Below are 25,697 nucleotides of genomic sequence, written 5' to 3'. Positions count from 1 at the left end.
CCTAGCAGACAATAAAGATGGCTCTGCTTATGCCAAGTTAAAATTAACATACAAATATTTATTAAAACAGTTTTTTTTCTTGAACATTTGATATGTGTGCTATTCAAAATCCCTCCACATTGATAGAACCAGCTGTTTAAGGACTCTGCTGTTAAAGAGGTGGAATATTCTGCACCTGGGCAGTGCAAGTGGGTTATTTTCCTCCCCCCCCCCAACAGTGCTTCTCTTGCAGCACCCAGTACCCCCTTCCTGCTGTAGCGTTTGCCCCACTGGCAAAGACCCGACCAAGTTCATTGTCTTGCTCTTGATCTCCCTGCACAGGTTCCTGCCAAAGACATGAAGAAGGATTCCAAGCTCAACCAGTATGTGGTTGTCCAAGCCAGGTGTGCCCAGTTCCAGCTGGAGAAGGTGGTTCTGGTCTCCTTCCAAAGTGGCTACATCTTCATCCAAACAGATAAGACCATCTACACGCCTGGAAGTGCAGGTACGTCCTTCGGCTCCATCGAATTCTCCCCCTGCCATGCCGGTGGATCCCTTCCTGGGCCGGGCCTTTGTTCAGATGCCTTTCTCGCCAGTAGGGTTGCCAGCCTCCAGGTGGTGGCTGGAGATCCCCCGCTATTACAACTGATCTCCAGGTGACAGAGGTCAGTTCCCCTGGAGAAAATGGCCACTTTGGAAGGTTGGATTCTGTGGCGTTATACCCCACTGAAGTCCCTCCCCTCTCCAAACCCTGCCCTCCTCAGGCTCCACCCCCAAAATCTCAAGGTATTTCCCAACCCAGAGATGGCAACCCTAACCATGGCCCTAATCCAGTTTGCCCCCTCCTGGCTGCTTTTTGAGCACGAGGGAAATGTCTGGAAATTGGAGTATGGCATTGTGTTTGTGTAGTCTGCCCTGTAGGGCTCCAGGATACCAGCATCAGAACTATATTATCATGAATCAGTGACATGCTGTTTTCTTTCTCAGTGCGCTATCGAGTCTTTCCTGTGGGTTACCACCTGGAGCCTCTGGAGAAGAATGTGATTATTGAGTTTATGGTAAGAACCACGATGAAAGCGTCTGTCTGTGCAGAGGCTGGTCCCGTTGGTGTGCCGGGAATAGAGTTGCCAACTCTGGGTTGGGAAAGACATGGAGAAAATGGCTGCTTTGGCAATTGGACTCTATGGCATTGAAGTCCCTCCCCTCTCCAAACCCCGCCCTCCTCAGGCTCCACCCCAAAAATCTCCCGCCAGTGGCGAAGAGGGACCTGGCAACCCTACCAAGGAAGTCCAGAGTTGCTAGGCTAGGCAAAGCCAGGCAATGGCAGATCAACTCTGTTTGTCTCTTGCCTTGACCTGGATGACCAAGGATGTCCCAATCTTGTCAGATCTCAGAAGCTAAGCAGGGTTGGTCCTGGTTAGTATTTGGGTGGGAAACCACTAAGGAAATCTCAGGGTTGCTACACAGAGGTAGACAATGGCAAAGCACCTCTGTTTGCCTCTGCCCTTACCTGGATGGCCCAGGATAGCCCAATCTCATCAGATCTGGGAACCTAAGCAGGGTCAGCCTTGGTCAGAACTTGGATGGGAGACCGCCAAGGAAGTCCAGGCAGAGGCAGGCGATGGCAAGCCACCTCTGCAAGTCTTTTGCCTTGAAAACCCCACAGGGTTGTCGTAAGTCGAGTGTGACTTGATGGCAAAAAATAAATATATTTTTTAAAAGTGTGTGTGTGTATGTATGTATATTAACCCCTTCCATGATGACGTTGCCTTCTCTTTCCAGACACCAGAGGACATCGTGGCCCACCATGCTTCCATTACCTCTGTTTCAACAAACGCCCAGCCTTTCAACTTACCTGAGATTGTGAGGTAATTTACTATGACTATTACTGCATGGCGGTCTCTTTGGAAGACAAGCTGATATATCGGCTATGGAAGAAAGAAGTACCGTGCCTTCTGCCTTGCTCTTCTGGTTTCAGATTAAACTCGGAATCCCCCAAAACCTGCATGCATAAATGATCTCTCTCACACTTTCATTCTCATTCCCACACACATTCAGAGACCTCTTGCATCCATTATTTTTTCCAGGAGCTGAGGGCAGAATACTTGGGGGGTGGGGGTGGGGATCCTATTTTATCCTCACAACAACCTGAGGTAGGTTAGTGAGACAAATAGAACATTTGCCACCAAAGGCACTTCTCACCAATCAAAACTATTTTTATTGTGTTATTTTATTGAAAAAAATTATATTCTGCCTTTCCCTGTGACCCAAGGGAGTGAATAATACACAAATAAAACACCCCCTGACAAAAAAACCCCCTATATCTTCTCTGTTATGTATGCACGTGTGTGTGTGATTGAATCAAGGGAATGAAGCTCCTTGTAATTGAACTCCGTCTCCAACCTCATGTGTTCCCCCATGCCAACTTAACATTCTTTCCCCATCCTAATATGCTGTGGCTTTTCTCTCTCTCCCCCCTTTCTCTTTTCAGTGTCTAAATTTACGTTAATGTTGTTATTGAAGCTGTGGTTTTAAAAATATTGTAAACTAAACTGACATGGGCTAAATGAAAGACAGGACATAAATATTTTAATAAATGAAACGTTGTCTTGTCTGAAGCTGCCCGGTGAGGTTTATAAATATTTGAAAAGCCAGATTAAACCCCATCCCAAATAGGTCCTACATGTTCTGGGCATTTTCAGTTCTGTTCCTTCCAAGCTTAAGCATGTTTTCTGTGGACAAACATCAAAAACTTACACAGAATATCTGTGCCTGATACAAAGAGGTCCTGATACAAAGAGATCTGGGGTCAATGCTTAATTCACATGTATTGTCACAAAGCCGAGCAAACAGAAGCACTAAAGAATTCACCCTTCCCAAAATGTTTCTCCTCCAGCTTTGGGACGTGGAAAGTTGTGGCCAAGTATCAAGACTCCCCGCAGGAGAAATTCACCACACAATTTGAAGTCAAGGAATATGGTAAGCATGGCCACTCTGGCTCAGCCTCTTCCCTGCCTTATCCCAGGTTTCATCAGTCCCTTGGCAAGACTCCAGGCATTTCCCTACTCCACGGGTCGCAAAAGCGCGGCTCCCGAGCCGCATGCAGCTCTTTGAGGGGCTTCCCTGGAGAGGAGCGGGGTGCCCTTTAAACAGATCTGCGCCTCCCAGCTGGAAGGCGCAGATCTGTTTCCCCCCCACCCCGCACGCCTTCAGGGAGCTTCCCTGGAGGCCCGCGGGGTGCCCTTGAAATAGATCTGCACCTCCTGGCCGTGAGGCACAGATCTATTTAAAGCCCCCCCCCAGTTCTGCCGGGAGACCCTTCAGGGCTGGGGGGTGTCTTTAAATAGATCTGTGCCTCCCGGCCGGGAGGCACAGATCTATTTAAAGGGCCCGCCGCGTACCTCCAGGGAAGCTCCCTGGAGGAGCGCGGCGGGTCTTCAAACAGATCTGTGCCTCCCGGCCAGGAGGCGCAGATCTGTTTGAAGCCCCCCCCCCCAGCCCTGCCGGGACTCCCGGCAGGGCTGGAAGGGGGTGTTTGGGGGGGGGTCTGGGGGGAGTCTGGGGGGTGGTCTGGTCTTGCCAGCCCTGCCGGGAGTCCCGGCAGGGCTGGGGGGTGTCTTTAAATAGATTTGTGCCTCCCGGCCGGGAGGCACAAATCTATTTAAAGGGCCCGCCGCGCGCCTCCAGGGAAGCTCCCTGGAGGAACGTGGCGGGTCTTCAAACAGATTTGTGCCTCCCGGCCGGGAGGCACAGATCTATTTAAAGACACACCCCCAGCCCTGCCGGGACTCCCGGCAGGGCTGGGAAGACCAGACCACCCCCCAGACTCCCCCCAGACCCCCCCAAACACCCCCTTCCAGGTGTCTTCAAACAGATCTGTTTGAAGCCCCCCCCCCCAGTCCTGCCGGGACTCCCGGCAGGGCTGGAAGGGGGTGTGTGTGGGGGTCTGGTCTTGCCAGCCCCCCGCCAGCCCTGCCGGGAGTCCCGGCAGGGCTGGGGGAGGCTTTAAATAGATCTGTGCCTCCCAGCTGGGAGGCGCAGATCTGTTTAAAGGGCCCCCGCGCACCTTCAGGGAATTCCACTGAAGGCGCTCGGGGGGCCAAATTTTGCCCCGAACTCCGGATCCCCCGAATATCCGGGGATCCGAAGCGGGGGAGTTCGGACTTCGGCACGGCCTGAATTAAAACGGGCCGAATTCAGCCGTATCCGAACTATACCGAATTTTTTTTCCCAACAGCCCTAGACCTGGCCTCCCACTGGGACTCAGCCGGAGGCCAGGTCTACCAATAGGCTTTTATGGCGGTAGACCAGGCCTCCAGATGAGGACTCCGGACGGGGAGGGGGAAATGGCAGGGACTTACAATTTAATTTTTATCAATAAATAAGATCACTATTAAGTATGATATCAGGTTTTATTCAGTGTACCTATAGTTTAATTAAGACTTAAAACTTTAATTAAAGTTTATTAAGTTAATAAACAGTGTACCTACCTATATAGTTTAAGAAATTTGGCTCTCAAAAGAAATCTCAATCGTTGTACTGTTGATATTTGGCTCTTTTGACTAATGAGTTTGCCGACCCCTGCCCTAGTCCTATGAGGAAAGGTTGAAGGAGCTGGGTATGTTTAGCCTGAAGAGGAGAAGGCTGAGAGGGGATATGATAACCATCTTCAAGTATTTGAAGGGCTGTCATATAGAGGAGGGTGCCGAGTTGTTTTCTGTTGCCCCAGAAGGTCGAACCAGAACCAACACGTTGAAATTAAATCAAAAGAGTTTCCGTCTAGACATTAGGAAGAGCTTTCTGACAGTGAGAGCGGTTCCTCAGTGGAACAGGCTTCCTCGGGAGGTGGTGAACTCTCCATCCCTGGAGATTTTTAAGCAGAGGCTAGATGGCCATCTGTCAGCAATGCTGATTCTATGACCTTAGGCAGTTCACGAGAGGAAGGACATCATGGCCATCTTCTGGGCCTGGAGTAGGGGTCCCTGAATTTCCTGCATTATGCAGGGGGTTGGACTAGATGACCCTGGTGGTCCCAACTCTATGATTCTGTGAACCCTTAGCTGGCAACTGTATATAAAACAGGTATTGGCTCTCTAGAATCAGACTTTTGTTCTAGATTTCACAGAAGCATGGAGCCTCTATAGCTAAGTAAGTGATGGCCTATTGCATTTTATAAGCCTAACTTAGCTGCTTTTAAAAGAGCCATCCCATGATGCCTTGGGCCATAGTGATTAAGCATGCGTCAGCTACCTGGGCAGTCATCATTTTAGAGGGTACACAGCTACAAAACAGCTTGCAACCAAAGAGGCAAATCCTTGAGGTTATCAAAAGAGAATTTTGATTTGACAAAAACTGGGTATTTTCAACAGGGCAAGCTTCAATGTTGGTTGCAGTTCTGGCACTGTTCTCAGCATCCTTGGTATTACACTACAAAAGGGTTCCCCAGTGTGGTCCTGTGAGTGCCATGGTAGCAGCTAACACCTTTCCTGAATCCCACCAAGTGTTTTTAGAAAGTGAGTGGGGTAGGGTTGCCAACCTCCAGGTGGTGGCTGGAGATCTCCTGCTATTACAACTGACCTCCAGGTGACAGAGATCAGTTCCCCTGGATAAAATGGCTGCTTTGGAAGGTTGACTCTATGGCATTATATCCCACTGAGGTCCTGCCCCTCCCCAAACTCCACCCTCCTCAGCCTCCACCTGCAAAATATCTAGGTCTTTCCCAACCCAGAGCTGGCAACTCTAGGATGGGGTCAGGTGGGGCTTTTCCCACCAAGGATTCTGATTGGCCATTGGAGATTTGATTGGCTCTGCAAGTTTTTAATAACGTTGCTATGGCAGCAGCTGCCACCACAACACACGGATTTCCACTGTGTGACTGAAGATAAGCTGCGGCAGCCATTTTGTGATTGGCTCTGCTTTCTGTAGCAGCCATTTTGTGGCTGCACCCACCATGTTCTGTCAGAACTCCCAATGTGCCCGCAGGCTCAGAAAGGTTGGGGAACCCTGTAGTAGAAGCTTAAGCTATCTGCTCATTTCTCCATTCACCCTTCGACAAATGTTTACAATCTCCTCTTCCTCTGTTTTCCTTCTAGTGCTACCAAGCTTTGAAGTCACACTACTACCAAAAGAGAAGTTTTATAACATTAATAGTGATGACAATTTCAGAGTGTCCATCACTGCAAGGTGGGTGTGTGCTGCTCAGAAGATGAAAGAGGTTTCATCTGATACCCGCTCAACCTATCTTTACTTAAAAATAAATCCCAGTGAGTTCCTTTTTAAGTTGGTATCATGACCGATCCACAGGACTGAAGGACCTGTAGTTCTCCAAAATCAGGACAATGGATCAGCCACGATGCCACTGCTTCCACCCCCAAGCAGAAGCAGGAACCATAAAGGCCTGCTCAGACCCAGACCCTTCGGTTGTCTTTGGTTGTCTTGCTTCAACAACGTTCTGTGGATCCCAGGGAATCCTGCTCTGACATGGAATTCATGAGTAAGGACTTCCGGTGGGGCAGCTGGGCTGAGCACCACGTTTCCTGGACCTCTCCCGGGAGAATCCAAGAAGCGCTGAATTTGGGGAGCTGAATAGCACCCCAACCCGGTCCTAGCAAGTGGACCAGGAAGCAGGAAATTCCCTGCAGCCACCTAAGCGGTTTGATCTCCTAAACTCTCTGAGGGAGCTTTTTTAAGTCCCCCGGAGGTTTAGTTGCTGGTCCCGCAGGCACAAAGGGATATACTATCGCCAGAACGCTACTTCTGCTTTAGGCTCAGCCCTCCCCCATCAATAACCATCTAAGCGATATCATCAAATCCGAAACCTCACCTCCTGAAACCCAAGTGAGTTGCCAGCACTCTTTCGTTTTTACTTGGAATAAATAAACAACGGGGGGCTGATGAACATCTTCTTAGAATCTCTGCTCCTCCCTTAATATAATTGGATAACTTTGGCTTGTAAAATCCATCAGATAAAGCGGCAGGAGCCTTATCAAACTGATCAGCTTAAAACAAAATAAACAAGACTTATAAATTGGCAGGGAACACCAATCAGACGCGGTACTGGTGGAAGGGGAGGGAAAAATCGAACTCCCTCCCTTAACAACTGGGACGTTTTTCCGGCTTAAAAGAGTCCTCCAGCCACGTTTTATTGAATAGAGATGTACTGGAACCGGAAGACTTCAGTCTCTACTCTCTACTGCTCAGCTAAGAACAACAAAGGAAGAAGGTCATAGGACCGGAACTACGTCTTACTCGTGCAACAACAAAATTGTTCCTACATTCAACGACCATCGAGACGAGGCAATAGACGGTCCGCGCCATTTTGACTTCCTACTACTTCCTGTTTCTGCCGACCTAGAGCGACTTGTGCAACTCGTTGGTATTACAAATTTAAAAAGTTTATTTCTAAGCCAAAAAATAACTTTTCTGCAGCGAAAAATTATATTTGCTGATCAGTAAATTACCCTTTACAAGTTCTATATACTGGATTCCTGTCAAACATTTATCATTTTTCGACGGTTAATGTAAAGGTCTGGAGGCCATCCTCGCGCTGGCTCTCTACATAGCCCTGCATTCACAAAATTAAAAGAAACCTCACAAGATTTAACAATGGAGAAAAAAGTGCAGGACATGTTAGCCAAACAATCTGAGGCGTCTGCAAAACAGTTTGAACAAATGTCCAACCAGATGGCACAGCTGACATTCATGATGACTACTCTTAGTCAATCAACACAGACTATCAATCAGAAACTAGATACTGTCACAGAAGATATAAAAGATGTTAAGGCTCAAATGATGACTATGAAAGCAGACATGCAAGCGATGGATTCTTCATTCAAAAAGGTAATGGAAGAGCAAAAAGAAGTCAAGAAGAAGATAGAAGGACATGAGAGACAAATTGATGTGATACATACTCATCAAGACACAGTTAAAGACCAACTTGCAATAATGGATATGAAGGTCAGAGAATCTAACCCTCGTCTGTGCAATTTACCTGAAGATTATGGGGATAATAAAGAGGCCTTGATTACAGCACTAGCTGACCTATTTCAAATTCAAGAAAAAGTACTAGACCAGGCAATTAATAGAATCTACAGGATATCTTTACCTGCAAGACTGAAAAAATCAAAACCAAGATTTGTCAAGATTTTTTTTTAATGATATTAGGATTAAGGATATGATGATGCAAATTCACTATGAAAACCCAGTTGCTGCTGGTGAGATGCCCTTGGTTATCCTTAAAGACATTCCTCACCATCTTTTGTCTCAGAGAAATATATACAAAGAATTCATACAGGTTTTGAAAAATAATGGCATAAGGTATCATTGGATAATGCCGCAAGGCCTGGCTTTTACCTACAGAGGTCAGAATAACTGTCACTTCACTAGCGGATGCTGGAAAGTTCATGAGGAGATACAAGAAAGAACTAGTAGGTCTCACCCCAGAACAAGAACGAGAACAAGAGGAAGAAGATCAGGAGGAACTAAAAGGCACGGCTGGAGGCTCTAAATCATAAACTTAATGTTTCTTTCTTTTTATAATTTCATTACCATGGCTAAAGTAATTTCATGGAATGTAAACGGACTGAATGAAAAAATCAAAAGAGCCAGGATTTTAAAATATCTACAGGAACAAAAATATTAATTGATCTGCTTACAAGAAACACACATCTCATCAAAAGATAGAAAATTTTTGGAAAGACAATTGCTGGGCCAAGCTTTTGTTTCATCAGTTAAAACAAAAACTAAAGGAGTAGTCCTATATGCTCACCCCAATCTGAGTCCAGAATTGGTGTATAAAGATGAGGAAGGCAGAATTGTAATCATCAAAATAAAAATATTGGGACAAAAAACAATTGTTGTTGGAATATATGCACCCAACGAAGGGAAGGCTAAGTTCTATGCACAACTCAATGAAGTAATTTCCCAATTTGCTGGCGATCAGATACTGTTGATGGGAGATTTCAATGGAGTTACTCTGCCTATTGTGGATAAGAAAACAAAGGCCAAGGACGATAAAGATGGATGCTTACCAAAAACTTTTTTTTCTATGATGAATGAACTGGAATTACAAGACATCTGGAGAACAATGAATTCAACAGCCAAAGAGTATACATTTTATTCAGCAATACATGATTCACACTCCAGAATTGATATGATATGGGCAAGCAAATCAATTTTTACACAGCTACGTAAAATTCAAATTATTCCAAGAACTTTTTCGGACCATAACCCAGTTTCATTTGAATGGAATAATAGACATGCATTTAGATGGAGATTAAATGATAAACTTTTAAAAGATGAGAAACTACAGAAATAACTTAATACTCTTATTAAAGATTTTTTTGAAATTAATTTGAATGGAGAAACCACCTTGAACACTGTCTGGGATGCCTTTAAAGCTATATTGAGAGGATTCATGATTCAGAAACATACAGCATGGAAGAAAACACAACTACAACTGACTAATAATATACTTTGGGACTTGCAAAATCTGGAACAACAACTTATTGCAGAGACACAAGAAGATAAAAAGAAGGATATTGTGATGATATCTGTATGTAAACATCAATTGAACTTAGTGGTGATGGAAGAAATGAACAAGAATTTGAAATTCGCTAAACAAAAATATTTTGAACAAGTAAACAGACCCGGAAAATTCTTGGCTTCTCAATTGAAAGACTCTTTTAAAAAATAATAATAACAAAACTGCAATCTGCAAGGGGATCATTAAATACAACTGCGGAAATACAAAAAGAATTTGTGACTTTTTATACCAAGCTATATCAAAAAGACGATGTTTCAAATAAGAAAATAGAAAAGTTCTTGAATTCGATACAAATGAATGTTCTTTCAATTGCCCAACAGAAACTTATAGATGCCCCTATTACCAAGGAAGAATTACAAGAAGCGATAATGAAACAAAAAACTGATAAAACCCCTGGACCAGATGGAATTACTGTCTCATTCTATCAAATGTTTAAAGAAAGTATTTTTAACCCTTTTTTGACACTCTGTAATACAATTTTGGATACTGGAACTCCTGAGACGTGGTCACATGCTTTCATATCATTGATACATAAAGTGGGAAGAGATTCTGAGAAAGTTTCAAATTACAGGCCCATTTCGTTGCTGAATGTGGATTATAAAATTTATGTCTCGATACTATCAAATAGAGTTAAACAGTTCATTAAAGATTTAATACATGAGGACCAAGCAGGCTTTGTACCAGGAAGGCAAATCAAGGACAATATCAGGATATTATTGGATTCTTTGGAATACTATGAGCATAATAATCAGCATAAAGCAGCTTTTGTTTTCCTAGATGCAGAAAAAGCGTTTGATATGGTCTCTTGGGATTTCATGAAAAAAGTTCTGGAAAAAATGAACTTTGGTGAATGATTTATGAGAGGCATAACAGCTATATATACATCACAACAAGCAAAAATTTTGGTTAATGAATCTATGTCTGATAATTGTTCAATACATAAAGGGACAAGACAAGGCAGTCCATTATCCCCATTACTGTTTATTTTGGTACTGGAATCCTTGTGTTGTAAGGTAAGAGCAACAGAGACCATCCGTGGATTACAAATAAAAAAACATGAATTTAAAATGAGAGCATTTGCGGATGATCTCCTACTAATTTTGGAAAACCCAACACAATCAATGGGCAAACTGATGGAAATTTTTAATGCATTTGGACATGTCTCAGGGTTTAGGATTAATCAAGAAAAAACACAAATAATATTTAAGAATACACCTGAAACTGAACAGATGGACTTTGTATCATATACAGGATGGGGAAAGACTAATAAAGTTAAATATTTGGAAATTTGGATTTCTACAAAAAATAAAGATTTGATTGTAAACAATTATTTTAAATTATGGGAGACTATCAAGAAGGATATGATATCTTGGTCAAATAAGAAACTCTCCTTTCTGGGACGTATATCAACAACCCAAATGAACATTTTACCGAGGATACTTTTTTATTTCAGAATTTGCCTATTATTTCCCATGTTAAATACTTTGATGTTTGGAGAAGAGATCTACTAAATTTCATCTGGCAAGGGAAAAAATCGAGAGTTGCTTATAAACATCTTGTGGACTAAAGATAGAGGAGGTTTTGCACTTCCTAATTTTCAATTGTATGCTGAAGCAGCTGCTTTGGTATGGCTTAAGGACTGGATCAACTTATCAAATGCACGACTACTTGACTTAGAAGGTTTCGATAATATAAGTGGATGGCATGGCTATTTATGGTATGACAAAATCAAGATACAAACAACATTTTGGAATTGTAGAATTAAATCTTCGTTATTTAGGATATGGATGAAATATAAACACCTTCTTGAACCAAAGACACCAATGTGGATATCATCACAAGAAATGTTGACATTACGTCCACTTAGACCTGAACAGTTTGTTACATATCAAGACCTATTGAAATGGGATGGCAATAAATGTTACTTAAAAGATTACCAGGAGGTAAAAGACGTTTTAACCTGGTTTCAATATCATCAGATTAACTCAGTCTTCTTACAAGACATAAAAACAGGTTTTTCTAAAAACAAGTCACCTTTCCACAAATCTTTACTGGATTATAATAATCATCTCATCTCCAGGATGTACAAATTATTATTGGAAATCTATTGTGAACAAGAAAGAATCAAACCTACTATGATCAATTGGGCACAAACTTTGGGTCATGATCTCCCTTTGGATAATTGGGAAAGACTGTGGACTCGAGATCTAAAGGGTATCTATGCTCAATCAATAAGGGAAAATGTTTATAAAATGCTGTATAGGTGGTACCTGACACCTAAAAAGATGGCGAAGATTTATTAGGTGATATCCCCGCAATGTTGGAAATGTAATACAGAAATTGGTTCATTTTACCATATCTGGTGGACATGTGATAAAGCTAAAGAATTTTGGGACATGATATACAATGAGATAAGATTGATTATTCAGAATAATATACCCAAAACACCAGAGATGATGTTACTTAGTATGATACCAAATAACATTTTGATTCAAAGAACATTTCTGATCTATGCCACCACGGCTGCAAGATTGCTCTATGCAGCTAAATGGAAATCGACGGACATCCCAGAGAAAAAAGATTGGATATTAAAAATGCTAGAACTGGTGGAGATGGCGAAATTAACAGCAATGATTAGTGTCTTGAGTCAGCCTGAGAATTACTCTTCAGAAGAAGAGGCGGCAGAACCAGCCCTCACTCCCTCTGAAGAGATAACACCGGAACAGCAAGACGGGGCCTCTGAGCCAGAAGACCAGCCGGCTGAAACAAGAGACCAGGGAAGAGAAAGCCTTTCACCTTCAGGGTCTCCTCCACCAGTGGAGAGAAGAAGAGTAAAAGGTAGAATGGCATTGCAGCAAAGGAGAAAGTCGGCCCGGCTTTTGGACAAAAGACGTAAGTTGGCGGAGGAGGAATCAGAGTCTGAAGCCGACAGTTGAGCTGAAACACCTGGAGAGTCACGAAGGCAATATAAGCAGGAATGACCGTTAAGTGCCTCGTGGGAGCAAATGTTATTGCATGCTGCCTGTCTCTTATCGTGAGAAGCTTCATTTGGAGTCCGGTTTGCCGTGGTGTTGAACTTGGAAGGAAGCCGTGGCCTGCAGCCAAGACCTTAAAGGCGAGGAGCTTGTGTCTGTTTGTGACCTTGTTCCTGTATTGTGAGTATACTGCTCCTGTCCTTATTAAGGAGCTGCTGGGCCCTCCCGGCAAGAGTAAAATACGCGTCAGGTTCTGCTTCCTTCAGCACCGATACGTTGCTGTGTGGAAAGCAGAGACTCAGACCTGCCTGTACGCAACAATTAGCCAAAAAGACAATGCACAATTTATGGGAGAATGGGAGGCTTGGAAGAATTACTGTGAACAAGAATTGCATATGGGGAAAATGGAAGATTATTCTTTGATCTGATCCATAATGTAGTATCTTTATAATTGGCTGAAAGAAAAAAAAACTAGATATATTATAAAGTATTTAAAGGTAATTTGGATGATTATGATAATATTAGGATCAGAAAATACAAACGATACAGTATACAATTTATTTTGAGGTAGACGGAGGTGGTGGGGAAAATATATTAGTTAATTAACTTATATTTTCAACAATAATCTATGGATTTTTCTTCACTTTTATGATTTATCTTTTTAATTGTTGTCAAATTGTGGTTTATATATTTGAAAAATCAATAAAAATTATATTAAAAAAAGAATTAATGAGTCGGAAGACTCGGGCAAACACACAGTCTTTTTATGTGAGTAGCAATACGGCTGCTGCTATGGCTTGACCCGTGTTTGTCATTCTGTGTCTTCTCCCAGGTTCCTCTATGGGAAGAAAGTACAAGGCGTGGCCTTGGTCCTCTTCGGAGTGATTGCAGATGGGAAGAAGCTCTCCATCCCCGACTCACTCGACAGGATCCCGGTAGGTTGGACCAGGCTTGGAGGCACACGGGTGCGAATGCACACCGCTGGCTCCCTCTGGGGCTGGCTGGGATGGACTGGCAAACAGTGTTCCTTTTTTCCTTTGGTTTCAGATTGTCGATGGCGAAGGGGAAAAAGAAGCAGTGCTAACAAAAAAAATACTACAGAAAAGATTTGACAAACCTGGGGAAATCAGGGATCTCCTTGGGCATTTCCTCTATGTCACTGTGACTGTGATGACAGAATCAGGTGGGGGCAAAAGCCTTTGGCTTCTTTGGTTCTTGTAGGTTATCCGGGCTGTGTAACCGTGGTCTTGGAATTTTCTTTCCTGACGTTTCGCCAGCAACTGTGGCAGGCATCTTCAGAGTAGTAACACAGAAGGACAGTGTTCCTCTTGTTCCTATCAGAGGAAGGCCTTGGTCTCTTTGCCCTGTTGTTAGCCCATCAGAAGAACTGGTTGGGCACGGTGCGAGACAAGATGCTAGACTAGATGGCTTCTGATGAAACAGCGGGTGGGTCATGTGTGGCAAGAGAGGTGTCCAGTGAAGTGTTCATCTAGTCTAGCATTTTGAATCACATAGTGGCCAAGCAGTTCTTCTTGGGGTCCAACATTAGAGCATAGAGGCCATGGCCTTCCCCTGTCAAGTTGTTCAGAAGAGCCCTGTTGGATCAGACCAGTGAGGGTCCATCCAGTCCAGCAACCCATTTCACACAGTGGCCAACCAGTTCCACTGGAGGGCCAACAACAGGGCACAGAGGCCGAGGTGTGAACCTGTCAAGAACCTCAGAAGAGCCATGCTGGATCAGACCAAAGAAGGTCCATCTAGTCTAGCATCTTGTCTCGCACAGTGGCCAACCAGTTCTTCTGATGGGCTAACAACAGGGCAAAGAGACCAAGGCCTTCCTCTGATAGGAACAAGAGAAGAGCCCTGCTGGATCAGACCAGTGGGGGTCCATCTGTGGCGATCACTGCATCACCACTCAGTGGAGGTGCAGGCCTAGAAGGGGATGTCGGTCCCTTCCTGAGATGCCAGTGGCTGGAAGCCAGGCCAGGCCCAGCAGGGTATTTGCTTGGTCCTCACTGTCCTACTGCAAGCAGTTGCTTGGGTGGCTTGGCTGGAGAACCAATGAAATTGGTTTTAAAATTTTATATTCCCCTCCCCAAGAACTGGGGTTTTGCTTTCTTACCTGCATCTCTTTCTTGCTTTTGCAGGCAATGATATGGTGGTAGCTGAACAAAGTGGCATTAAGATTGTGACATCTCCCTACGAAATCCTCTTCACAAAAACCCCCAAGTACTTCAAACCAGGAATGCCCTACGAACTGACAGTACGGTTATATTAATTAAAGCCACATTTCTTCTTGTGGCCCAGTCTCAGTGTTCAACAGATGAAATTAAGAACACACATCTTGGCTGTCTGTATAAAAGTTTTAAAACTAGAGTGGCAGTCATAAGTAGCAGTGAAGTTATATTTTGATGTTCCAGATGGAGTGAGGAAGGGAGCAGGGGTTTCTGGGTTTCCCATGGGTTCTTCTGATTTCCCATGTTCTTCTGATTTCCCCCAGGTCTTTGTCACCAATCCCGATGGCTCCCCAGCTCCAAACATCCCTGTGGTTTCGGAGCCCCTTGCAGTCGAGGCGGTCACCCAGAATGATGGAACTGCTAAACTCATCGTGAACACACCAGGGAACGTGCAACAGCTACGAATCACTGTGAGTCGTTTAGAGATTGGGCCAAGTTTCACTCCAACACGTTGTGGTTGGTGGCAACTGTCTATATACAAAGCCCATGTTCCTGGGGGAGCTTGTGAGCTTTTGGGAGAGAGCCGATTCAGCAGAAGGGATGGAGGGACTTTCCCTTTAATACAGAAGGCCACCATCCTCCTCAAGTTCTGCTCTGGTAAAAAATATGTGCACTGGTGCCAGGCCCTGTACAGAATTTTACCTGTCCCATGAGTTTGTGGGGAGTTTAATGGACGGGGATGAGTCATATGTGTATGACTGAGCTTCATATTTTCACTTCTTTGAGGAATGATGTGAAAGAAACCCTAAACCAGAGGTGTCAAACATAAGATCCAGCCCTTTGAGAGCTCTTATCCAGCCCGCAAGCCAGCCGAGGCAGCCCCACACAACCCACTCCCTATCTGGCCTGGCCTAACCAAGTGACACTGATGTCATATCTGGCCCTGGTAACAATTGAGTTTGTCACATCTGCCCTAAAACTTTACTAGGGCTCAAGAGTGCCACTTGGAGTGTCTGGGATCTTGGATCCCTTGGGTTTTACATTAGGATGGCCCCTTCATTTCCATTCCACCCTGGACCATCCTGCCACACTTAATCCCTTTTGGACAAAGGACAATCCTGTTTGGGAAAGACCTAGGGTTGCCAGGTCCCTCTTTGCCACCGGTGGGAGGTTTTTGGAAAGGAGTCTGAGGAGGGCGGGGTTTGGGGAGGGGAGGAACTTCAATGCCATAGAGTCCAATTAGCAAAGCAGACATTTTCTCCAGGTGAACTGATCTCTATCGGCATGATATCAGTTGTAATAGCCTATCTATCTCAGATGTTATCTTTTTTCCGGTAGAACTTGGAGTGGAATTTCTGATTTCCTTGTGATGGCATTAAAAGGATGCGCGGCGTGCTTTGAGATTTGGCTGCTAACGCTTCTCTCTCTTTTAGGTCAAAACCAGACACAACAAACTCCAGGACAATGCACAAGCCAGGAATACCATAGTGGCCAACGCCTACCAAACCCAAGGGCAGTCTGGAAACTACCTCCATTTGGCAGTCACAGCAAGAGAGCTCAGGGCTGGGGATAACTTGCATATCAGTTTCATCGTGAAGACCAACAACCAAATCCTGATGAACCAGATCAATTATTTCACCTACATAGTAAGTGCAGGGGCAAATCCAAGGGCCAAATCCCCTTATACTTTTTAATTAACATGCTCCCTGGAAGGAGCTCTGGTAGGGTTGCCAGTTCTGGGTTGGAAAATACCTGGAGATTTTGGGGGTGGAGCCTGAGGAGGGCAGGGTTTGGGGAAGGGCTTCAATGGGTCATATTGCCATAAAGTCCACCTTCCACAGTGGCCATTTTCTCCAGGGAAACTGATCTCTGTCTCCTGGAGATCAGTTGTAGTAGTGGGAGATCTCCAGCTACCACCTGGAGGTTGGCAACCCCTGACATGGATTCTCCATTGGCTTTCCTAGCTGTGAGTGAAGTGCCATCCATGTCCCTGCGTGTCAGCCTCTTTCGCCTTACCACACCGCTGTCTATCGTTCTCCATCAGATCATGACCAAAGGAAAGATCTTCAAAACTGGGAGGCAGCTCAAGGGTCAAGGACAGAACCTGGTGACGATGACTCTGCCCATCACCCCCGATCTCATCCCCTCTTTCCGGTTTGTGGCTTACAGTCAAATAGGAAACAGCGAAATTGTGGCGGACTCGGTCTGGGTGGATGTGAAAGACACCTGCATGGGAACGGTAGGTGAATTTGCTGTGGCAAAAACAAAATGCAGAAGGAAAAGAATGCTTAAATTCAGAATCCTTCAGAATATTTCCTCTGGTTGGAAATCCATGAATTTAGATGAGCTTTCTTATTGTCGAGGTGTAATGCCTTAGGCTCAGCTGAAGTGCAAGGGAGATACAATAAAATTATCACAGAGGAACGCAAATGCCCATTTTGTCCGGATCAAGTAGACTCCCTAGTCCGCATTGTTTTAACATGTGCACGGAATAATACTGCACTCCTGGATAAAACAGCTGCTGGCACTGTCTGAGAAGCGGATCCTGTGTTATCTGCTGTCAGGTAAACCAGTGAATTGTGTGAGAGATGTGGCAACCTATCTCTTTATTGTGTCAAGAAAAAAATAATTTTCACCCCCCCTTTTAAGTGCGAAATGGTAGATGAATAGGCAATGGCTGTTAAATCTAGGGAAAGGAATATCATATGAAATTCAAAATCTAGCCACTCCCACCCCTTTCCAGATTTGTTTTGTTGTGCCTAAAAAAACGTTATCCCAGGTATGTCTGATCAAAGGGTAACACACTGGAGAGCAGGAATTATTTTAACAGCTTACTCTTTAATGGTACCAAGTTTTAAACAGTACAAAGCTGAGATCAAATCTCTCCATCCCAAACACAAAGGGGTATTTTTCACGGTGGATTTTGCTTCGGTTTCGAATCGGAGCAAACAATAAACCGATTTAAATAGCTTTTTCATGGCAACGCAGCTTCCCCCCCCCCCCATCCTGAGGCATTTTCGATTTTTCACGGGAGAAACAGCGTGCTTCTCTGCTCCGCTTACGTCTGTTCCCCGCTCATGACTCACCGCTCCAAATCCACCTAATCCTGCCCACTCTTCCCATGATCCTGCCTTGCTCCATTTGCCCTCTAGATGTCGCTCCCCGCTGTTGATTTGACAACACTGTCCCGGACGTGCCCGGGCACTGACTCGAAAGATTGGAAATCCCCCCTTTCCCCACTTTGCCATGGTCCTCCATTATTGCTGTCGGTGGGAGCACGTTTACAGGTGTTGGTATTTTGCTGCCACCCAGAACCCCCGCTCCCTCCATGAGGTGTGATTCCAACTGCTGTGGAAATTGTAAGCAAAAAAGAAAAAGGCAGTGCAGAAGTACAGTTAAAACCTCCACTGCACTGATTTTTTGCGTGTGCATAAATGCCTCATGCATTAACACAGTGCCTTGTGTGATATGTATCTGGACTCCCTACCTCCCTCGGACTTGCAAAACCATCGCTAGAACCGTCGCACGCGACAGTTGTTGGAGAGAAAATGGAGGGAGGGACTGAGTTCCCCCCTTTTCATTAACTACTTCAAAGCTGCCGACAGGATGTGGAGGTGACAGCGAAACATCTTTCTTCCAGCTGTGCAATAAGTGAACCCCCCTCCGGCCAAGGCATGTGTTTACCATTACAATGTTAACAAGCGCTGTCCTCCAAAGTTTTTGTTCTGAATAGATGTACATCACCCCCAAATGGTGCCCTCCAAAGTCTTACTGAAGTGTCGTGTTGTTTGCTCCCCCCAGCTGAATAGTCGCCCCCCCAAACAGCCAAATCCCCCCCACTGCAACAAAGCATTTCCCCCTCATGCTTCACTCCTTCTCCAATCCTGGGGACTTTTTCCCGCACTTTCATAATCCCCCCATCCTATAGGGCGGGAGCCTTCTGCAGTTTTGCGACCCGTCTTTGCTGTTGAATTTCTGTGATTTTCTTGGGAATCATGATATCTGTGCATGGGAGGTTTTGACTTGAATTTGCCGCTCTGTAGACGCATATGTCCCGTGCGTTCTGAAAACAAGCAGGGGTGTTTGTTTTTGAGTTTTGAGAATTCAGGTGGGGAAAATGTGCATCTAGAGAGCGGCAAATGCAAGGCAACACCTCCCATGCAGGTTTAGGTCCGATTTCCAATGTGCTTCACTTCCTCTCCATTCCTGCCTACTCCTTCCTTCTTTGGATTTCATGAACCCCCCCTTCACCTCAAAGAGGGATTGCCTCACCTCTGCCCGCCACCACGTTCCCCCCGGCTGAATAGTCGCCCCCCAAACCGCCAAATCCCCCCCACTTTTGCACTGAGTTCAGGATGGCACTGCGCTAGAAGGCAAGGAAGGAAGGCTAGGGTTGCCAGGACTCCAGCCACCAACTGGAGAGTGGAAACCCTAAGAGAGGCTTTGCAGAGGAGGGAGGGAGGGAAGGAGGGAAGGAAGGCTAGGGTTGCCAGGTCTCCAGCTACCACCGAGGGAGCCAGAACGGTGCGGCCAAGCTGGAGGTGTGTGTGAAAGTGTGGAGGGAGGAGCACTTCCCCCCCTCCAGACTTTCGCACACGCCTCCAGCTCGGCCAGGCCACCCGGCTCCAAGAAGCCATTATGGCTCTCTTGGGGCTTTTCCATGCCGCCGGCTGGGAAGGAAGTAGGGAAGAGGGCAGGGAGGAAGGAGAACAGCAGCAGCGGCTCCTCTTCCCTCAAGCCAGAATAAGACCCGGGGAGGGAGCCGCATGCCGAACGGGCCAGCCAAGATGCCGGTTGTTTATGCCTGGGAGGTTTCACCTTGGATTTGCCGCTTTCTAGATGCACATTTCCCCCATCCGAATTCTCAAAACCCAGGGGCACTTAATTTGGATGGGGAAAATGTGCATCTGGAAATGTGCAAACCCAAGGCAAAACCTCCCGTGCATCAATGGCCAAGGAGCACCAGATCTCCTCCTCCAAACCCCGCCCGGGAACAGGGGGAAACCCCCACCCACCCTCCCTCTGCGATCCCCCCACTCTTCCTCAACTTGGCACCCTCCGGCCTGCCTTTCCAGCTCGCCCCTGGGGTTCCTGAGCAGCTGGGTTCCCGGCCGTGGGTAGCTCCCGGCTGGCAGGTGAACCGCAGCGGCTCCCTTACTCGACTTGCTCCCGACAGCCGGGTGGAGAAGCCGCCACCAGAGAGACCTCTGGCCCTTTTCCTCGCCAACTGGGAAGCGGATCCGCTCCGAAAGGACGAGGGCCGCTGCTTTTTTGGGGGGGAATTAAGCCTTCTGCCTCTTCTCTCCATACAATCTCTTGTAATCTTGACGCAGTGCTTTGGTTTTAGAACGGCACTCAAGCGCCGAGCGATGATGGCCCGCGCCATCTCTGCGGCTATTTTCTCAAACACATCAGTGTTGTGATGCGATTTGAGCAGAGCCCGCTGCATCCTGTGCTCGCCCCATATGGAGAGTAAATCGAGCATTTCTCGTTCCCTCCACGAAACACCACGGACACCAGTTGATTTTTGGCTTCCAGCCATCGAAACAAAATGCAGCTTCTTCAGGTGAGTTACGATGAGCGTGCTGGCCCAAGAGGGAATACAAGAAATGGGTCAGCCTCTACCAACACAAAGCACATTCACAGCAGCGGGCAAGTGACCTGGACGCGTGATGCAATTGGCTCGAGCACCACAGCAATACAGCGGGACTTTTGAAACAAAGGAAATAACTTGAAATAGGCACCCAATGCTGACCACTCCCGTAGCAAGCAATACCTGCTGGCCGCCGCACAAACTGAAACAAAAGGGGCGGTGTCTTCAACCGAGCACGAAACTCCCCCAGCCAATCGTTGTTCTTGGGGGAGGGGTCATTGCCCATCATGGGCGGTGGCAAGTGAACCGAAGCAAAACTTCTTCATGGAATTCCGAGCCAAAAAATGTGCAGTAACAGGAAAGTACGGCACAAAAGAGGTTTCAGTTGATGCGGGCATAATGCTGGTTTTGTTGCTCGGTTCAGGAAAATTCGGAGCTGCAATGAATAATCAAAAATTTGGAGCGCCTCAAATCAGATTTTAAACCACAGCAAAGCTCCGTGAAAAATTCCCCAAAAAGTCAGGCTGCAGAAAGAATCACACTGCTTCTTGTAGGTTATCCGGGTTGTGTGACCGTGGTCACACAGCCCAGATAACCTACAAGAACCAATGAACTCTGACCGTGAAAGCCTTTGACAATATTTTAATCACACTGCTGTTTAGAATTGCTCAAGCTTTATACATTTTCTAACAATGGATTTCAAGACAATACAATCCTAACTTTCTCATGCTCTCATCCTTAACAAGCAATTCTGCATTAAACCAGTTCTTTTACTGAAACATGAAGTTCTCGTTACCAAGATAACGCACTAGCGAAGCAGGGATGTTGCGCATTAAGGAATGTGAGTGTATGTGCTTTGTGCAGACTAAGTGAATTTGAAAGCAAGAGAAGACAGAGAGGGGGGGTTGATTCTTGACACGCATTTATCTACATGGGTATCATGTCTAAAAGGAGAATTCCTGCACCTGTTCACGTACACAGGGGCAATCTATAGTGCCACAGGTAAAATACCTTTATTTGGGGCACTTCAGTTTCAGTTCTAATTAGAAAGTGTTAGGGCCCAGGAAACTACCGTCAAATGGATTAATGTGTGTCAGTTCCCCATCATCAGGCGAAGTGATTTTGGGGCCCCATCCTGGACTTTTGGCCCGGGCCCCAGAATCACCATGGCTGTCTCTGATGGGAATAAGTTGTGGAGCTACACAACTGTACCTATTGTCACTTGTGGCTTATTTGGAAGGTGTGGAAGAGCAGAGTTGTGTCGCCCTTACATTTTAAAAATTCCTTTGGGTTGAAATTAATGTCTTCAGGAACATCCTGTTTATTTAGAAGATTGGACGCTCTCTCTCTCAGCCATTCTGAAAATTCACACGAGGAGGCCATTCCAGGCTCTGTGTGGGTGTGTTTGTGTGTGAGAGAGGGGGGGTGTTCTGTAGCTCAGCTGGCTCCATTATACTCGTTGTCGTTCACCACAGGAACAGGTACTCATTTTTTTCTGGGAGAGTCCCTGTTGGGGGAAAAAAGGAAAATAACCCACTCGCTTCTTTAGGGGTAATATCCCAGCACTGCCCAGGTGCAGAATATTCCACCTCTTTAACAGCAGAGTCCTTAAACAGCCGGTTCTATTAATGTGGAGGGGTTTTGAATAGCACGCGTTATCAAATGTTCAAGAAAAAAACCCTGTTTTAATAAATATTCATGAAGTCATTCAAAACAAACATCATTTTTCTTGAGAGGCTTCTGTAACTTTTAACCTCATTTTAACAAAAAACGTGTTAACACGTAAGAGTGTGAGGCAGAGAGAGCGTCGGTTAGCCATAACTGTCAACAGAAGGGAAGGGTTGATTCCGGAGGAGGAAACCGTCTCTCCTGAAGCCACAGGAACCCCCCTGTTACTCAAATTAGGCTCCAGAGTTTTTCCACCAGTCCCTATGACCCTAGCTGTGCATCATAACAACAACACCATCATCATTTATTTATTACGGTCAAAGACCAGCTTACACGAAAAGAAATATCATAAATAATTTAAAAAAATGTTACAAAATGGGGTTCCCACATACCTTCTGCTATGAAAGTTTTCCAGGGAAAGGTGATTCCTCAACTCATGTTTGGGTCGCAGATATGCCTCTTTAACAGATACTACAAATTAGAAGTAGTCCTGAAGTGCCCACAATAAAGGTATTTTACCTGTGGCACTATTAACTGCCCCTCTGTACATAAACAGGTGCAGGGATCCTCCTTTTAGACATGACACTCGTGTAGATAAATGCGTGTCAACCCCTCCCTCGTCTTGCTTTCAATTCACTTAGTCTGCATAAAAACACAAACATTCCTCAGTCTGCAACATTCCAACCTCTGCCAGATTTGCTCTGCCTTGCTAGCTTGTTATCTCATTACAAAGACCTTCGCAAAAGAACTGCTTTGCACTTGCTTTACAGAAACTTTGTTAAGAATGACAGCATGAGAAAAAACGAAAAGTATCATTATTGAAGGAATTGAAGAGAAAGTGTATAAAAGGTTGATCAATGCTAAATGAAAATGCAATTCTTTCTGCAGTCTGACTCTTTGTGTTTCGGCTGGAGAGATTTTGATCCCGGCTTGAATGTTTTAACTCGGTACCATTAAATAGAGCAAGCTGTAAAAGTACTTCCTGATCTCCAGAGCGTTATCCTTGATCAGATATACCTGGGGTAATGGTTTTTTAGGCACAACATAATGGCGCCCTAAATGTGGGGCAAGGTAAGCCGATTCTACCTGCCCCCAAACAAGTTTTTTTGGGGGAAATTCGCTTTTAGAATTCCCCTGGCTTTTCGGCTACATAGCCTTCCCGGAGTAAACCTCCTGGGGGATTTCTGATTCTCAAGAGCTCACTGGACCATTTGTCTGGGAGAAGCCAGCTTTTCCTCAAGGGTGGAAGATCCAGTGAAGGCTTTTCCGAATGCCTGCCCAGCCACTGGAGATCAGCACAACAGAGGGGGAAACTGATTTTGTGTTTATATTGTGAAAAGAGAAAATACTGGGACATGCACATATCTCTATTCTTTGTGAAATTGAGGCGGCTGTGTGATCTTTGCGTGGACTTCTACTTCAGAGGCGCTGATTGTGGCTTTGGCTGAGAATCCAGGTATCTCGCGAGGGAGCTGGCCTGCCGACCAACTGATTGTTGTTAAAATCCCTGTTCTACAGTCTGACCAAAGAGACCCCATACTCTGCGGTCCTCCCTTTCCCTTGTGTTATCTTGCCTGTGTGATTGATGAGCGGACCTGCATAGTGACAGAAAGGTTTCCGCTGTGCCAGAGATTCCGGGAGGTAGAGGGGTTATAAGAGACACATATCATTGTAGGTGCTTTTGGGCCCCAGGTCTGCAGCATCTTGCCACGCTCGATAAAACCGAGAAAATCTCCTGTTCTGAGCATGGGTCATGCGTTAAGTGTAGAACGCTGCCCCATGACATGTATTGTGAAAAATTGGAAGAAATTTAGTAGTGCACAAGGGTTATCAAATAAGCAGTTTATTTTCTTTTGCCAGATAGCCTGGCCTCAGTTTGAGTCTGATGGAGAGACTAGATGGCCCCTGGAGGGATCACTTGATTACTCTCTTCTCGCACTCATGGACCATTTTATTATCAGGACAGGGAAATACAGTGAAAAACATTACATTTCTTTGTTTTGGGAACTCCGGGGACAGCCCCATCTTGCAGCCAAGTGCTGTCTCGTCAATCCCCCGAAGGGAAATGGACTTCACACTGTTGCTTTGTGTCAAACCCCAAAGATTTTGCCACCCTGCATCGATCCCCAGCCCGCACCAATTGCAGCAGTCACCGCAGCTTCTGGATTAAACTCCACTCCACAGCCCAGTGTTTCCCAGCTCAGTGCATCTGTGCCTTCTCCAACTGGCACGCACCAGCCCATTCAGCAACAACCCCTCCCTCTCCTGGCTTCTACTGTCCCGGCTTCTACTCCTGCAGTCGACCAGGAGTAGCCCCACCCAAGCATCACCCGCTCCAGATTCCACCCCTCCAGAAAGTGCATCCAGCCCAGCAGCAGCCGGCAAGGTTGCCGACAAGCCCCCGCTCTCCCCCTCTCCCAAGCCTCAACCGCTTCAAAAAGAAATCAATCGAAAGTCAGATTTAATCGACCAGAGTGCTCTTGACAAAGTGCTCCAAGCCCCCAGTGCTCAGAGGTTTGAAATCTTGATGCAGACTGGGAACAGAAAGAGGGGAGAAAGACTGCCAGAGCTCTCCAGAGGTACATTGCAGAGAGTGACAGAAACCGGGGTGAAGAAAGTGGGGCCAGCCATGCCTTGGGAGAAAATCAGTGCAAGGAACAAGGGACGGGAGGTTAGCAACCCAGATGTGGACTTATGCCCAACTGGAACAAGCCTTGAAAGCGGCCAGTGCCGGGAAGGCTGAAGAAAACTTTCCCACCATCAAAGCCAGATGTTTGTTGCTTTCTTGGAGGGTCCAGCCAGACAGAGGGTCTTGATAGCTGCCTTCCATCCACCGATCCTGAAGTGTGGGACACAGGCGATCCTGGCTTTGCCGCGTATGCAGGCCCTGCAGCCCCTCATCTAGTTCAGCTGTTTCCAGATGCACAGGCACGCCAGCCACTCATTAACTCCTTCCTGGATGCAGGCTTCCTCATTTTTATTACAGCCTGCCAGTTTGCGGGGGGAGGGGGGGTCTGCTACCATCTATGCCTTCCTTGCTTCCTGGTGTAAACTTGGTTTTTGTGACTCTGATAGACAGCCTCGGGAAATGAAACCTCTGCTTGGGGATCTGATGGATGAGCTCTGGTTACATTCCCTTTTTGTGTCAGAACTCTACTTGCCACCTGCCCTGACCTGAGCAGCAGCCAGGTTGCATTAGAAAAAGGGGGAAACATCCTGGGGAGGCTTGGCAAGTTAACGAGGCTTGGCAAGAACTTTGCAGACAATGCCACCTCACAGCAGCAAGAAACAGCTTTTGGTTTTTCTTTTCTTTTTTTGTGGATCTGTTCTCCAGATGGTCTAAAGCAAGCAATGGAGATTTTTAAGGGTTTGAGAAAAGTGATAGTGGCTGCTTATTAGGCTCTGAGGTCTTACTCAGTCTGTCAGTAGCTTTCTTGGGCATAAAATGGTCACTGCTTTCTGTGTGTCAAAGAAAAGTAAGGTGGGGGGAAGCCCCTCTAGGTCAACAGGGGAAAAATCTTGCTCTTTACATGCACAAACTGCATTCATTGACTTTTGAGATTTTCAGGTTTTATGTCAACAGGGGAAAATCTTGCTCTTTACATGCACAGACTGAATTAATTGACTTTTGAGATTTTCAGGTTTTACTTTCAGCCACCTTTTGCCTTTGGACAGAACTCTTATGTGGCTCTAGAACTCTTGCTGTGGACATTGCTTTTCTCCTTTTCAGCTACACTCTGCAGACATTAAGTGCCTTTCTC

General features: G+C 45.7%; 1 protein-coding gene across 1 annotated transcript in view; it reads left to right on the top strand.

The window, feature by feature from the left end:
- Positions 1–25,697, top strand: part of LOC130487340 (A.superbus venom factor 1-like) — an 86,776-nt gene that overhangs the window by 4,874 nt on the left and 56,205 nt on the right. The window contains exons 3-13 of the mRNA XM_056861171.1: positions 322–484; positions 967–1,037; positions 1,762–1,847; positions 2,876–2,958; positions 6,072–6,162; positions 13,331–13,433; positions 13,546–13,681; positions 14,646–14,761; positions 14,999–15,145; positions 16,109–16,321; positions 16,720–16,914. Of these exons, the coding sequence (XP_056717149.1) occupies positions 322–484; positions 967–1,037; positions 1,762–1,847; positions 2,876–2,958; positions 6,072–6,162; positions 13,331–13,433; positions 13,546–13,681; positions 14,646–14,761; positions 14,999–15,145; positions 16,109–16,321; positions 16,720–16,914 (1,404 nt within the window). The remainder of the gene's footprint in view (positions 1–321; positions 485–966; positions 1,038–1,761; positions 1,848–2,875; positions 2,959–6,071; positions 6,163–13,330; positions 13,434–13,545; positions 13,682–14,645; positions 14,762–14,998; positions 15,146–16,108; positions 16,322–16,719; positions 16,915–25,697) is intronic.

This window comes from Euleptes europaea, chromosome 1, assembly GCF_029931775.1.
Source record: "Euleptes europaea isolate rEulEur1 chromosome 1, rEulEur1.hap1, whole genome shotgun sequence".
Classification (NCBI taxonomy): domain Eukaryota; kingdom Metazoa; phylum Chordata; class Lepidosauria; order Squamata; family Sphaerodactylidae; genus Euleptes; species Euleptes europaea.
This window is presented reverse-complemented; position numbering and strand designations above follow the sequence as displayed.